The 15,783-nt window shown below is 42.7% G+C and overlaps 2 protein-coding genes across 2 annotated transcripts; both read left to right on the plus strand.

Annotated features, from left to right (window-relative positions):
- Positions 1 to 521: 521 nt before the first annotated feature.
- Positions 522 to 8,667, plus strand: LOC126355201 (uncharacterized; the record flags this gene model as incomplete). The annotated part of the gene is made up of 2 exons (XM_050005431.1): positions 522 to 1,271; positions 8,414 to 8,667. Coding segments are annotated over exons 1-2 (930 nt in total), but the record flags the coding sequence as incomplete, so codon positions are not given.
- Positions 8,668 to 8,841: 174 nt separating this feature from the next.
- LOC126355543 (loricrin) lies at positions 8,842 to 9,282 on the plus strand. Its single transcript, XM_050005901.1, has one exon. It carries the CDS (start codon positions 8,842 to 8,844, stop codon positions 9,280 to 9,282), a length of 441 nt encoding a protein of 146 aa, XP_049861858.1.
- The last annotated feature ends 6,501 nt before the right edge of the window (positions 9,283 to 15,783 follow it).

Genomic DNA, 15,783 nt, shown 5'->3' on the forward strand with positions numbered 1-15,783 from the left:
TCACTCATTGTTTTGTCTTTCTTTTTATTAAATAACGCCTTTCCGTACCACTCATTTTCACATGAAAAGTGCAATGGTATATAACGTCTATACGTCACCCGGCTGTACTGCAAACGTTGCTTAAAAGTGTTAAAGAATATAGGTCTGTCAGCTATACGACTACTTTTGCTGTAAGCAGTTCAGAGTGAATCTGTACTTTCTAAGAGTCCCCTACTCGTTTTCACCAGTAGATGCCCATTATTAGCGAACGCGTTGAAATATTTAGTATTTCACGCAGAAGTCTTACCTGTAGAAAAAACTGTGGCTGTAAAGTACCGTACCCTCCACGGCGCTCCACTGACACAGCGAGGACCTTAATGGATTCTCAACGCAATCACGATGTCGTGAGAGAGCGCGACAAACCAGTAGTTATTAACACTTCTGCTGCCTGATCGTCACCCACTGACACTAAAAGATTTGTTGAAACCCTATAAAAGGGAGGAGCTGTGTGGATCGTGGCATTTCTCGCGATGTGCCGTTGAACTGAGCAAGGCGTTTTACTGCCAGTGCGAAGTTTTTACGTGGAACTTATCGGTAGAGTTCCGAGTTAAGGGAAATGTTTTCCTTGCTGTTCCTTCTGTGTCTGACGCCGCTCCGTTGTAGTGTGGCTAGGACTGTTACCGCAAGACAATGGACAACAGTTGAGAGGCGTCTCTCGAGTGACAGTGACGTGTTGCGATCGGTACGCCTCCCAGGTGACGAAGTGGCGTCAGTGGAGCATGTGAGGAGTTCTGTGAACGTCAGTGGGGATTCTAGGTGGTCGGCAGTTCCTCGCCTCCTCATCCAGGCCGGAAGAGCCATCGTAAGAGACGTGCTGTACTCTGCCAATGTGTCCAACTCGACTGGCCGCAGTGTCGCCTCGGAGACGCTAATGGACTGCGTCTTGGGCCTGTCGCTTCCTTGCTTCGGTAGGAAATTCATTTTCTTTGTTGATCTAATAGACAGAAAGGACAGGATACGCTTGCTAGGAGACAGCGTGGTTTTGGTCAAGCGAGCGCAGTCACGAAGTCAGCGCGGGGACACGGATGAGGACAACGAAGTAGCCACAAAGGACGGGGAATCTGCACTGGAAGACCTGGTGGTGGAGCGGTTGGAGGACTTCGCCGAGAGCCGCGCTCTTCGGATAAGGATGCCTGCCTGGACTTCGGTCACAGTGTCGCCCGGTGGAGAGGAGGGTACCAGCAAAGAACTCGACTTCGTGCTCGACACGGAAATCGACGAGGAAGAAGAAGGTATGTTCGCCAGTGAACGTTTCCAACAATATCACTGTCCATTTCCCTCTATACAACACAAATAAAAACAATTATTTGAGCAGCTACGTTGTAAACAGTCAAGCTATAAAACAGATTCCTACTTCGACTGCCTACACAACCCCTGCTTTTCGTTCCAGTGAATCATTCCCAGGATTTTTGTGCAGTCTTTAATTGGTTTTAATATGTCTCGTCTTGTTAACACGATGTTCTGTCTTCACTTCGTCCTATTATGAGTCCCATGTTTTTAATTTATGGTAATGATTAGATATTGTCAATAAAAGAAACTAATTTCCGCTATAAGTCCGCGATGGTCATGTATATTTTACGAATAAGACCATGTGGTTCGCTAAATAATATCTCTTAATTCATTACGACGTTTCGGTATCTGTCATCATCAGTTATCAAAATATTTGAAATTGCGAAACAAGGTTCATCGTATAAATCTTATTATTGACAATGGAAATTGTTTCGTAAGTTCAAAGTTTTTTATGTCTGATATTTGAATATGCCGACGCGTCGTAATAAATAAACACATTTTATTTATTGGTTTAGACGGCTTTTATTCATAAAAAATTGTAAAATATTTACCACATCTGATAAAAATTCAGTCATCTCCCATGAGCTACCACGTATATAGCGTTATGACATCACTTCTAAATTTGACTCGGCGAAAAAGGAGAGGGCGTAAATTTCTTCAGGTAAGCAGCATCAACCTCAAGCCACTCATAGGTGATTTGATCTAAAGAGCTACCGAATTGCGAAAATGATGACTGCCAAATATTTCTTTTGGGACTACTATCGGGTTACGTAGCGGGCCAATCAAGATGCTTTAGAGTAACCCAGCGTTCGAAAAACCATATATGCGTGTGTGAAGCACTGTGTACTTGGCTGTTGTCGTCCTGAACGACGAGTGTATTCACAGCAACCCCTCATGATGGTGTAGCAGAAAGGGTGACACTTGATCACCGATAACGTAGAACTAAATATCCTGGTTCATGTTCACTGTAATCTGAATGAGTGGTCCAAATAAATCTTAAAAGAAACTTAACCAAAAATATCACAGAACCACCACTGACCCTGACAAGACCATCAACACACAGCGCGCTAAACGCCTTACAGTGCCGTGGGTGCACCTGACATGTTGCATCATTTCAAAAGAGGCAAAATCGAAACTCACCGGTCCCCGTTACTCATCTTCAGTTACCTATTGTCTGTTTTCGAGTTTGCAGACATGGAATTTCATGAACCACTGTGAGCAGTTGTCATTTGCTAGGCATCCGATACAAATTTCCAATCACGTAATTCCATTTGTCATCGGTGCTGGTAAATTGATTGAAACGGACATAGATTCATTGACAGCCGCAATTCCTGTCGCATTTGAAACCGACTTTCATCGAGAACGCGTGTTACTCGTCTCTAGTCCTTGTCTGCAAAGCTCTATGACACTACCAGGGGCTTTCAGTAAATAATGCAACACTTTCTTCCAGAAAGCAGGCTGGTTTTATTCAGGATTCCAGTACACTATTATGCTCCACTCTTTCAGCTACAAAACACTGTTTTTTAACAAAATCCCCTTTCAGAGGGACAACCTTACCCCAGCTTACTGGGCATGTATGACCCCATGGTACCACTCTACTGGTCAATGTCGGGGCGAAAGCATAGCTGCATCAGTAACCCGCCCGTCAACCACGTACTGCTTCCCGCGAAGTGTATTCATTGTTGGGCTAAACACTTGGAAGTGGTAAGGTGACAGATCCTGGCTGCAGGGTGGATGAGGAAGAACAGTCCAATGGAGTTTCGTGAGTTCCTCTCGGGTGCGCAGACTTGTGTGAGGCCTTACGTTGTCACGGACGACGCGAAGTTCGTTTGCATATTTGTGGCGATGAACGCGATGCAGTAAGTTCATCAGTTTCCTGAGGGCAGCACAATACATTTGAGAATCGATCGTTGCACCATCAGGGAGAACATAAACAGAGTAATCCCTTCAGAGTCCAAGAAGATTCTCGCCATGACTCTACCGGCTGAGGGTGTGGCTGTGAACTTCTCCTTCGGGGGAGAGCGGGTGCGGTATCACTCCACGCATTGCATGGATTTCCGCTTTGTTTCCGGTTCCGACTGATGAACCGAAGCCAAGCGGTTCTAGGCGATACAGTCTGGAACCGCGCGACCGCTACGGTTTCAGGTTAGAATCCTGTCTCGGGCATGGATGTGTGTGATGTCCTTAGGTTAGTTAGGTTTAAATAGTTCCAGGGGACTGATGACCTCAGAAGTTAAGTCCCATAGTGCTCAGAGCCATTTGAACCATTTTTTGATGAACCAATGTTTCATAGCGCGTGACTATTTTCGAGTAAAAATTGACGCGATCAGCTTCATAAGGCGCAAGCAGAAGCGCAAAGAAGGTCCTTCGTTCCTCCTTGTGATCCTGAGTTACTCGATGTGCTGCTACTCCCGGCGGAGTTTCGAGTCCTCCCTTGGGCATGGCTGTGTGTGTTTGTCCTTAGGATACTTTAGGTTAAGTAGTGTGTAAGCTTAGGGACTGATGACCTTAGCAGTTAAGTCCCATAAGATTTCACACACATTTCAACATTTTTTTGAGTCAGTTCGTGAGGAACGCAGAGAGCACACATCATTGAGTACACCAACTGGTGAAAGAGTGTGTCGGTACTACCAACAAAGACGTCCAGTTGACCAGAGTGGTGTTTGAATGTGATCCATTGATCATCTCAAATATAAGTGTCCGCACGCTCCCACAATACAGGAGTTAAAGCCTAATGCGGCCTGCTGGCACGTGGGAGATCGGGCAAATTTGCGCGGCATTGTTGATGACAGACACCTCTACCAACGACTCACCGTGCTTTTGTTCACTGCCAAGGCTCAACAGGCATTCTGCAAGTGCCTGTGAATATCTGATGTTTTCGTTTTCCTCCAAATGAAACGCAATGACAGCTCTCAGCTTGGACTGCACCTCTGTTACAGACGCCATTTTGAAGGTTATGTATTGCGCCGCCATCTATAGGAACTTCATGAAACTATGGGAGGTGAAGACGAAATATTCTACGAAGTGCCACAACAAATTCCACATTTTTCAACCGAAATTTGCCGCGAAAGAAATGTGTTGCATTATTTATTGAACACCTCTCGAACCACTGTTCTTACGCCGCGTTTTATGCAGTGAGTGGAACACGATTCCTCGCAGAAACCATTGACAATTCGCACTGATTCGCCGAGGAATCGGCATAGTGTGACAGTCGACACGCTCGAACACGACAGCTTCCTTTTGACATTTTCTACCATTTCCACGTCAACCCATCTTACCGCTCTAACGTCATATGACCAAGTAACACATACACGATGTCTCAACGGTATCCGGTCACCTCCACCTTCATTTTACTGTAAAGAAAAACCAGAAGAAGGAAAACGTCCATATAGCAGTAATACATCCGGAAGGTGTACAAAAAGTCTAGAAACTGTCAGAAATTCCATCTTCTGAAACTGATAGCTCTCGTCAAATTACAATACAGGCTATTGTTCTCAGCGGCTATAACGGTTGCCCAGGCTATTCAGGATCAAACAAGAAGCATTAACTGCCCTGCCGTGTGGTGATGCTTTGCAGAAAGTGTTGGAATCAGATGTGTCAATGCACGTTCCAGCAGTTTCGGTTCGCATTCACCTCTGCTCCTCAATCACATGGGGTACCAATTAGTATACTGCCTGCTGTTTCCAAAGCATTTGAGTGTATTGTTCATGATCAAATCACTGAACACCTGCATGAATTCAGCCTATATGACAAATTTAAATCCGCTTTCCGTAAACATCACAGCGCAAACACTGCTCTAATTAAAGTAACTGATGATCTGAAATATGCCATCGACAGCCGCAAGGCAACAATATTGACGCTACTAGATTTCTTCAAAGTTTTAATATTATTAACTTTGACATATTGCTCAGAAAAATGCAACAGCTTAATTTCTCAGATAGTACGATGAGATGGTTTGAAAGGTACTTAAAAGACAGATAGCACTGTGTTGTCTGCGTAAATGAAAAATCTTCCGGGAACCATGTCTCCTCGGGAGTGCCACAAGGATCTGTGTTAGGACCACTTTTGTTTTCTTTATATGTCAACGATATTTCGTCAGTTCTGTCCTCCTGTAAATATCATTTCTATGCCGACGACCTCCAGCTTTACCTAAGCGTCAGACCTGAAGATATAAACACTGCAGTCGCTCAGATGAATGATGATCTGTCTTCAGTAGTGACGTGAGCGAAAAACCTGGGGCTTAAACTAAATGCAAAAAAAGACACAAGTAATCTTAATAGCGAAACAGAAATTAATAAGTTCAGATTTCTGCGAACGGCTGCCTCCTATTCTGCTCGACTGTGTTCCAATACCATATCACAAAACAGTTAAGAACTTGGGTGTATCTTTGGATGAGCATCTCAAGTGGCCGGAGAATACAGACGTAGTGTGCCAGAAGACGTCTGCTTGTTTCGGAACGTATTTCAACAGGACTTGAAACGCCAACTCGTGCAAGCACTCATTCTACCGAACCTCCACTGTTGTGATGTAATTCAACAAGGCATGGCATGAGTAGTGAAAACAACCGACGGCTAGAACTAACTATGAATGCCTGTGTGCGTTACACCTGCAACATTCGCCGATATGATCATGTTAGTGCTTCATACTCCCAGCTAGGGTGGCTGCAACTGTACTTATTGTGCCTACAGGGTGTGTTCCATAAGTTGTTTTATGACATTCAAATGCTTGTGCTCAACCAATACTGCAACTTGTTCGAACAAAAGCACCACTAGTACACTCTTCTGCCTCCATACCGACATTCCACAACGGTACTGACCAGTCTGAACTAGAATCTTAAAAACATGAGTAACCTCTAATTGTGGCTGGTTTCCTTTGTTGTTCCTGCCTGACAATGACTGATTCTGTTACTGAAAACTACCACTGTTTACCTTTCTGTTGCCTAATGGTTCCCAACAATTGCTGCAGCTTTATCTGAAACAAGCTGTCTGCATCATCACTATTACTTGATAAATCGTGTTAAAAGAAACGTTACCAAATACATCTGTCAACTTCCATTGTACACAAATGCCTTGCAATAACAAGTTGAAATTTTGCCGCATATTATATTATGGTCTACGTATGCAGTGTTTGAAATTTGGATTGGATATCACTTGTCCCTTTTGTGCTACAGCAATTAGAAAATCGATGTTTTTCAGGTAATTTTTCAACTTTTGTATTTTCGTGTGCATGTAACTCTGTTTGTGTCACTGATTGGGCAAGATAAGTTCTGTGTGTGTTTAGGCCACCTTAAGCTTACCACAAAAATTTTTTTACCCTTTTTGAGTGAATTATGTTTGGCATAAAGGGCACCTACAATATGTACCTTTTAACATATTACATTTTTTAATCATATTTTGGAATTTTTTATTTTCCTTCAGAAGTATGTTGTTGGTGTTTTGATTCATAGCGTGTGTTCTCTAAGTGGATGTCACTGGGTTGTAAAATTTTCACTGGACTGTGTGGAATAGTTCCAAAGTTATTAAAACCTGAAGTTGGGTCTGAAGATAGATTGCCAGATGTGAGTTACAAATTCGGGGTCACGCCACCTTCTTTCACAAGCCATAATTGTGGAACTAGTTGGCAGGGGAACTTAAAATTTTGTACATGATGTTCCACATTTGGTACCATGGGTGTGTTAAATTTCAGCCAAATCTGAGCCTATCAGCTGGAACATTTTCTCAAATTGGTTAAATTGACATGGAATGACCCATCTTGCTCCTTTCTCTCCTTCCTCTTGATCTATCTCTATTAACCACGCAATCTTCTTTTCTATTATATTTCCTTAATTATGTTACATCATGTCTCTATTCTTCTCCTCCGTTCATCATCACCCTCCCTCTTACTCCCTGCTGCTAGCACTCCTACCTAAAATCTGTCTCTTTCACAATATCTAATTATTACAGCACTTATCATCTACGAATACAAACTCTATATGTAAGTATTTTTCCAAGTGTGCCTTTGTAATTGTTTATTTCACTTTTTGTACTACATGTAGTTTAACATGCCTACTAAAACACATAAATGTGAATTAAGTAGAATGCCTGGTTAGATGTAAGAGAGGGCCCGATGTCCCTAATCTTGTCAGGTTAAATAAATAATCAGTAACAGATTTTCCGCTCACTAAAACGTTAGTGAAAAAGGGGGTTAATCTTCTCCTTTCTAAACCCTTTACTATTATTAGTCTGAGAGGCGGACTCCGATTTGGAGCCAGCACCTGCAAGGGGTCAGGTTCATAAAACCATTTTTACGATCGTCCATAATTTTTATTTGCTCTTTGTTTCAGTCTTCATATCGTCTTCACGTATAATAACATTATTTAGAATAGTTTACTTGGCAACCTTTTTATTGGTGCACCAGAAAACGTATAAGCCTTGTAGACTCAAGAAACGTATCTTCGTAAATTGCAATAATCATGTACCACCTTTTCCTGTACCGACCTTGTATGTAGAATGCCTTCAAAACACGCAAGGAACTCATTAGTTCGATATAGTTATCGATTCAAATCTCTGTCTTCCCCTACGGATTTTACCTTTTACAGCTATCTCTATTGCCATGGAGGTTATTGCCTAATGTTTTAAGCCATGTCCTTATATCCTATACCTTCTTTTCAGTGTTTTCCACTATTTCCTTTATTCGCCGATTCCTTCTCCTTCGTTATCTTATCAGCCCGCATAATTTTCACCATATCTCAAACGCTTCGTATCTCTTCTGTCCCACTTTTTCCATTTCCATGATTCGCATTATATTGCAAACAATTTTATAACATCTCAATATTATCACAAAATATGAACTTGCGGTAAACAAAAAATTATTTAGAAGCACCTCCTAGTGGTTTTGCAGTACGACGAGCTTCAGGCCACAATATGCACTACTCTGTATTCTCTTTAACTTCACGACTTCCCCTGCGCTAAGTTTGACTTTCTTCCCAGTACCACTAAACATTACGAGCAGTCGGTACTTGGTAACTGCATGTCATATTTCTCAGAATGTCTCTTATTCTTAGCCCTGTCGTCGGTTTTCTAATAGGTGTCTTATTTTCTCACAGGTCGGAAGAAAAAGAAGAAGCTCAAGAAGAAGTTACTTAAGATACTGAAGAAGGTGGCCATCGGACTGGCAGTGGTCTTAGCGGCCAAACTGCCTCTTGCCCTCTTAGCGATCAAGTTTATAGCCATCAAGGCGAAGATACTGAGTATAACAGCGCTGGCCTTGCTGTTGGTGCAGAAGCTGATGATGAGCGGAGGCGGCGACGACTGCAGTAGCAGCTGCGACAGCGGCGGTGGAGGCGACAGCGGCGGCTACGGTTACGGGCCTTCAGGTGGTGGAGGTGGAGGCGGTGGCGGCGGTGGCGGTTGCGGCTGCGGAGGTGGAGGCGGCGGCGGTGGCGGAGGCGGCGGCTGTGGATGTGGAGGAGGTGGAGGAGGCGGAAAACTAGGAGGTCTGGGAGGTGGCCTGAGCAGCCTTACCAGTCTGTTCATGAAGGGTGGCGGAGGCGGTAAGGGAGGCTGCGGTGGGGGCTGCGGTGGAGGCGGCGGAGGTGGCTGTGGAGGAGGTGGCGGTGGATGTGGGCGCAGCTGCGGAGGCGGCGGCTGTGGAGGCGGAGCTCCTCCTCCTCCACCTCCCCCTGCATATGGGGCGCCGTTTGGTGGGGGAGGAGGTGGGGGCAGTTATGCTTCTGCCCCCAGTTCCAGTTACGGTGCACCGCCCAGTTCAAGCTACGGGGCTCCTTTCGGCGGCGGTGGAGGTGCAGGTCTACTGACCACGGGTGGTGGCGGCGGCGGCGACAGCTACGGTGCCAACAGCCAGTGGGTCTCTGCGTGGTCTGAAAGAAGTCTCGCACACCGTACCTGGCCTGTGCAAGCACCTGTAAACGACACCACCGTCGCGGAAGATTCTGTTGTGGCTGGCAGCATGTAGTAGCTACTTGGTCACTAGCATGTCAAAACATGATTGGCCACTAGTGCTGCATAACTCACCGTTCCATGGATTTGATGTACATAATGCGTCCAAATAATTTATTTCATTACAAAAATGTGAAAATACAATTGTAACAAGGTTACGCCAACATATTTTATCACAAAGTGAAATCATTTCTCATCAACCTCTTAATATGTAAGTACTTATTTATTTAATTACGATTGTTCATTAAAATACACAAATGCAGTTAATACTGTCAATTGTTATGTAATCCTAGAAAACCCTTGGTATCCTCTTTACACCATTTTTATGAGGACATCTACGGACCTATGAAACTGACGTTAGCCGGAAACAAAATGCAGTGTGCCGGCCGGGGTGGCAGAGCGGTTCTAGGCGCTACGGTCGCAGGTTCGAATCCTCCCTCGGGCATGGATGTGTGTGATGTCCTTAGGTTAGTTAGGTTTAAGTAGCTCTAAGTTCTAGGGACTGATGACCTTAGAAGTTAAGTCCCATAGTGTTCAGAGCCATTTGAACCATAATGCAGTGTCAGCAGAACCTGCATTGTAGACACCTATTATTCCATCACGTCTTATGTACACTACAGCTGCGGAACATATAAACACATGGGCGGTTATGGGAAACAAAATAAAGACTCCTCATTATAATTTTAAAAAATTAACTCTTATCCCATCACAGCGCTTTACACCTACACCAAATGTGAGTGCTGATTTGGAGCTTAACATTGTTCGTTCTCTTAAATATTTTATTGATCAGTGACAAAAAATAAGTGTGTAAAAGCGAAGGAAGTAATCCCAGTTATGTGCAGACTTGAGTTCTTCATACATCGATGGTTTCTAGAGAGTAGATTACTCTGGTCAAGTGCTTTTTGTCTGTTAGTTGTGTTAGAAACTGTTTGGTTCTTGTGTGGTCGAGTGTATTAGTACTGACGTTGTACTGCTGCATAGATTAGTAAGGTATTTGTAGTTCGTTTGTTGCATCAATCACAAAATATTTTATCTGGTCCTATCGTTAATAGTCATTCTTTACCTCTGTGACCTTATTCTACGTTTCAATAAAAAGGTCTCCGCCCACGGCAGCTGAGCCGTCAGCGCGACAGAATGTCAATCCTAAGTGCCCTGGTTCGATTTCCGGCGGGGTTGGAAATTTTCTCCGCTCAGGGACTGGGTGTTGTGTTGCCCTAATCATCATCTTTTCATCCCCATCGACTCGTAAGTAGCCGGAATGGCGTCAAATCGAAAGACTTGAACCCGGCGAACGATCTACCCGACGGGAAGCCCTGGTCACACGACAATGAAAAGTTTGTAATGAAGATTTTTCCTCCAAATTCGGAATACACACTTTAGTTAGAATATTACACGAGTTTTCTCGCATAGGAAAGCTATGGGAAATCAGGCTACTGTAAAATAAAACAAAATGAAGCTTCCTCCGCCAAGAGACGATTCTTCACAAATTATGAAGTCTTTCACCAGTATCACTTTGTTACGTGTATGTTATTCGCTCTTACACACAACAGCCTCATGCTAATGTTTTATTGCTTCTTAGATGATTAAGGTACATTTTTTATGCCAACATCATTCGAGTTGGCGTTATCAGGTTTTTCTACACCTACGTCTACATCTATTGTGCATACATACATATGTACTTACATACATACTCTGCCAGCCACGGTACATTCCATGGCGCAGGATACCTTGTACCACTAGTAGTCATTTCCTTTCCTGTTCCACTAACTAATAGAGCGGGGAGAAAACTGTTATCTATATGCCCCAGTAAGACGCCTTACTTCTCTCTCTTATCTTCGTGGTCCTTAGGCAAAACGTACGTTGGTGGTAGGAGAATAGTTCTGCAGTCAGCTTCAAACGTCGGTTCTCTAAATTTTCTCAACAACGTTTCGCTAAAAGAACGTCGTCCTCGCTCCATAGTGTCCCATTTGAGTTCATGAAGCATCTCAGTAACACTTGCGCGACGATCGAACTTACCGGTAACAAAACTAGCAGTACGCTTCTGAACTGGTTCGATAACTTCCTTTAATCTGACTAGTTCGGATCACAAGAAATCGAGCGGTATTCATGAATGAGTCGCACTTGTGTTCCATACGCAGTCTCCTTCTCTAAAATTCTCTCAGTAAACCGAAGTGCCCGTTCCATTTCATATCGCTTTGCAGCACCACATCTAGATATTTATCAGAAGTCACTGTGTCACGCATCACGATACGGTACAGTATTTATTTCCTGTAATTCTGCATTAATTTACATTTCTCCATATTTAGAGCAAGCTGCCATTAATAAAACCAAGCAGAAAATTTTCTAAGTCATCTCGTATTGTCAGCGACAAATCCTTCCCGTACACCACAGCATCATTAGCTAACAGCCGCACACTGCTGCTCAGATCATTTATGTAGCTATATAAAGAATAAGAGCAGTCCTGTCACACTTCCTTGGGGCACTCCTATCAACGTATAGGGATCTATTACAAAAGAAGTCTTTGGGCCACGCAGATATCAGGGAACTTAATCCGTATGCTCGTACCTTCATTAACACTCTGCAGTGAGGCACCGTGTCAAACACTTTTCGGAAATCGAGGTGTATGAAAGCTGCAAGTTGTTTTCTCAACTAACTTCCTTACCATTCCATTGGGATATGTGGTTGCTAAATCGATCTCGCTTTAGCTGTCGTTGATCTGTGTAGTTTTCAACGTGATAGAGCTTTCGCCTTAAGCTGATGTCTAAGATTTATCATTTAGCTGAGTCTGCAGTTTCTTGGTAACTTTATGGGAATTCCTGTTGGGAAACTTTATCCAGGTTCTACGTATCTTCTAAACATCATGATTCTAATAATTTTGAGTAGGTATCATTTACGAAGTATTCTAGGAGCATCTTACACGTCTCACGTCATTTTTATTGTTTATCTCAAAATTTCCTGAAGCGTTTAAGACGTCTTTATTATGTTTTCACGTTGTTGAATTATCAACAAGTTCGCATGAGCAGAAGACACTTTACTTAACTGTATTCGCTTAGATATAAGCTTCAGCTAAGCTTTTTCAAATAGAACTATAGTAATATCTGTTGCCAGAATCGTAGTTCTAAAAAAGACACACTCAATGGTGATTCACTCTTCAGAATGTGAAGAGTTGTTTCGGACAAATTACAACATTTAGTATTTAGAAGTTATTTAAAACTGACACTAACCACACTTGGTTACATATGCTTGGACGACACATCAACTGGAAAGCAGAGAATGTGGCATGTAATGATGATCTACCAGTTAACTACGATAACCCGCTTTTGTTTCTGACAGAGCCTTGAAAGAAAGGTGCCCATGAAAAACTGAATGGATCTGTCAATCAAAGAATTGAGGTATAAACACTGTTAAATAATATCATCGAATCCTGAGTTTAATGTCAAGACAGCACCTTACACCTCACAATTACATCAGCAAACAACAGAAAATAAATTACAAAATTTGTGGTCATAAACCCTTACCTAAAATTCTATTTATAACATTCACAATATCCACAGTCTACTGCATTACATATCTGCTGCCACTGTTTTAAGGGCTTCTGGACAGGCTGATTCTTTCGACGTTATTTTGCATGCATCGTGAATTCAATGTTTTCGATCCTCTTGGTTCTTTGTGGGTAGGCTTCATCTTTGAGGAAAATTCCAGTGGTGTGAAATCAGGAGAGCGTGAAGCAATAACGCCTCCTATTCAGGGATTAGGAAAGCACCAAAAACGAGTATTGATCTATGAATCTCTTTTACCCGTTAACGTTTCTTCAGTGAAGCATTCGCTAAACTTTCACTCTCCATTGCCTCCGATGTTCAACTTGCCGCGGCCAGTGCGGTCAAATGATGTATATTCCGTAGATTTAACTTTTGTGACTGTCTCTCCAACGGTAAAGATAATTCTTTGAGCAAAGAACCTACTGTCCTGATGCTGCATTAGAGGCGAGCGTGAGAATACCATGCGTCTTCTGCAGTCCCGCTGGTTAATCTGTAGGCGAAATGCACTGGATGAGGATGGAAATAGTTGGCGCGCAAAATGCGAACAATTCTTTACTGACTTACTCCAGAGGCGTTCGTAGAATGTCTAGAGCTAACGTACCAGAACATCTATTTCGTTCACTCCGCTCGTTACGGGCCCTTTTAATAGCAACTTTTTTTTACACATTTGCTGAATTGTCACTTTTGTTGGATGCCGTCGGTCGGCACACTTTTGTGCCTACAAAACAGCTGTTCTCTTCACGTTCCCTCTGTATTTTCTTTGAAGAAGCAGACATCTAGCTCTTTTGATTTGTGAATGACATACATTTTTATTCAGACTAAGCAGCACTCGATGCATGGCAACGTAAAAGACTAGAGTCAGATTTACACATCCTGTGTACCACTTTTAGACCGGAATCTCGTCACTGCAGCACTCCGTATCCTCCTTATCCATTTGTCATGTATGTCGTTATTCTATGACTAGCTTAGCGGTCGCTGCTTCGCTCACCTAGACTGTATGGCCTGCAGAATTTTTGTTTTGTTTTAATTTATCGAATTTTTATGTTGTTCACAAATTGCAACAGCTTCTAAGCTTTTTACGCTAATCAAGGCCATGTAAGCACGGTCTCTTTCGAATAGGCTTCCGACCAAAAAGAGATTCTGGCAGCAGTAATGCAAAGTTATTGTTAATCATGCCTTTTGCATTGTTTTGGAGACATTTAAATAGTACCTTTCATCCCTTAACAAATATTTATTTACGTCTAACCGAGAATTGAAACACCAATTTTCATAAATTTAGCTTTAAAATTTATTATCGTAACGAAATATTTTCTGAAAAATTTTCATCCCTATGTCACTCCCTTAGGGCTTGAATTTCCAGAAACACTGAAACACATAATTTAAAAAAAAATTATAACCGAGAAATCTAATACCAAATGTCATAGATGCATCCTTCAAAATCCTTTAGCACTTTAGTAATAATTTAATTTAAAAAAAAAACTTTCAGTCCCGTTTTTACCACGTTAGTGATTGAACTTCCAAAAGTGCTGATGCACATATTTTTTATTTTCTGTCTGGGAAACCAAATACCAGTTTTCGTAAATCTAGCTTCAAAATCCTCCCCCCATGAACCATGGACCTTGCCGTTGGTGGGGAGGCTTGCGTGCCTCAGCGATACAGATGGCCGTACCGTAGGTGCAACCACAACGGAGGGGTATCTGTTGAGAGGCCAGACAAACGTGTGGTTCCTGAAGAGGGGCAGCAGCCTTTTCAGTAGTTGCAGGGGCAACAGTCTGGATGATTGACTGATCTGGCCTTGCAACCTTAACCAAAACGGCCTTGCTGTGCTGGTACTGCGAACGGCTGAAAGCAAGGGGAAACTACAGCCGTAATTTTTCCCGAGGACATGCAGCTTTACTGTATGATTAAATGATGATGGCATCCTCTTGGGTAAAATATTCCGGAGGTAAAATCGTCCCCCATTCGGATCTCCGGGCGGGGACTACTCAGGAGGATGTCGTTATCAGGAGGAAGAAAACTGGCGTTCTACGGATCGGAGCGTGGAATGTCAGATCCCTTAATCGGGCAGGTAGTTTAGAAAATTTAAAAAGGGAAATGGATAGGTTAAAGTTAGATATAGTGGGAATTAGTGAAGTTCGGTGGCAGGAGGAACAAGACTTCTGGTCAGCTGACTACAGGGTTATAAACACAAAATCAAATAGGGGTAATGCAGGAGTGGGTATAATAATGAATAGGAAAATAGGAATGCGGGTAAGCTACTACAAACAGCATAGTGAACGCATTATTGTGGCCAAGATAGATACGAAGCCCACACCTACTACAGTAGTACAAGTTTATATGCCAACTAGCTCTGCAGATGATGAAGAAATTGAAGAAATGTACGATGAAATAAAAGAAATTATTCAGATAGTGAAGGGAGACGAAAATTTAATAGTAATGGGTGACTGGAATTCGAGTGTAGGAAAAGGGAGAGAAGGAAACATAGTAGGTGAATATGTATTGGGGCTAAGAAATGAAAGAGGAAGCCGCCTAGTAGAATTTTGCACAGAGCACAACTTAATCATAGCTGACACTTGGTTTAAGAATCATGAAAGAAGGTTGTATACGTGGAAGAACCCTGGAGATACTAAAAGGTATCAGATAGATTATATAATGGTAAGACAGAGATTTAGGAACCAGGTTTTAAATTGTAAGACATTTCCAGGGGCAGATGTGGACTCTGACCACAATCTATTGGTTATGACCTGTAGATTAAAACTGAAGAAACTGCAAAAATGTGGGAAATTAAGGAGATGGGACCTGGATAAACTGAAAGAACCAGAGGTTGTACAGAGTTTCAGAGAGAGCATAAGGGAACAATTGACAGGAATAGGGGAAAGAAATACAGTAGAAGAAGAATGGGTAGCTCTGAGGGATGTAGTAGTGAAGGCAGCAGAGGATAAAGTAGGTACAAAGACGAGGGCTGCTAGAAATCCTTG

The sequence above is a fragment of the Schistocerca gregaria genome, chromosome 3 (assembly GCF_023897955.1).
Source record: "Schistocerca gregaria isolate iqSchGreg1 chromosome 3, iqSchGreg1.2, whole genome shotgun sequence".
Classification (NCBI taxonomy): domain Eukaryota; kingdom Metazoa; phylum Arthropoda; class Insecta; order Orthoptera; family Acrididae; genus Schistocerca; species Schistocerca gregaria.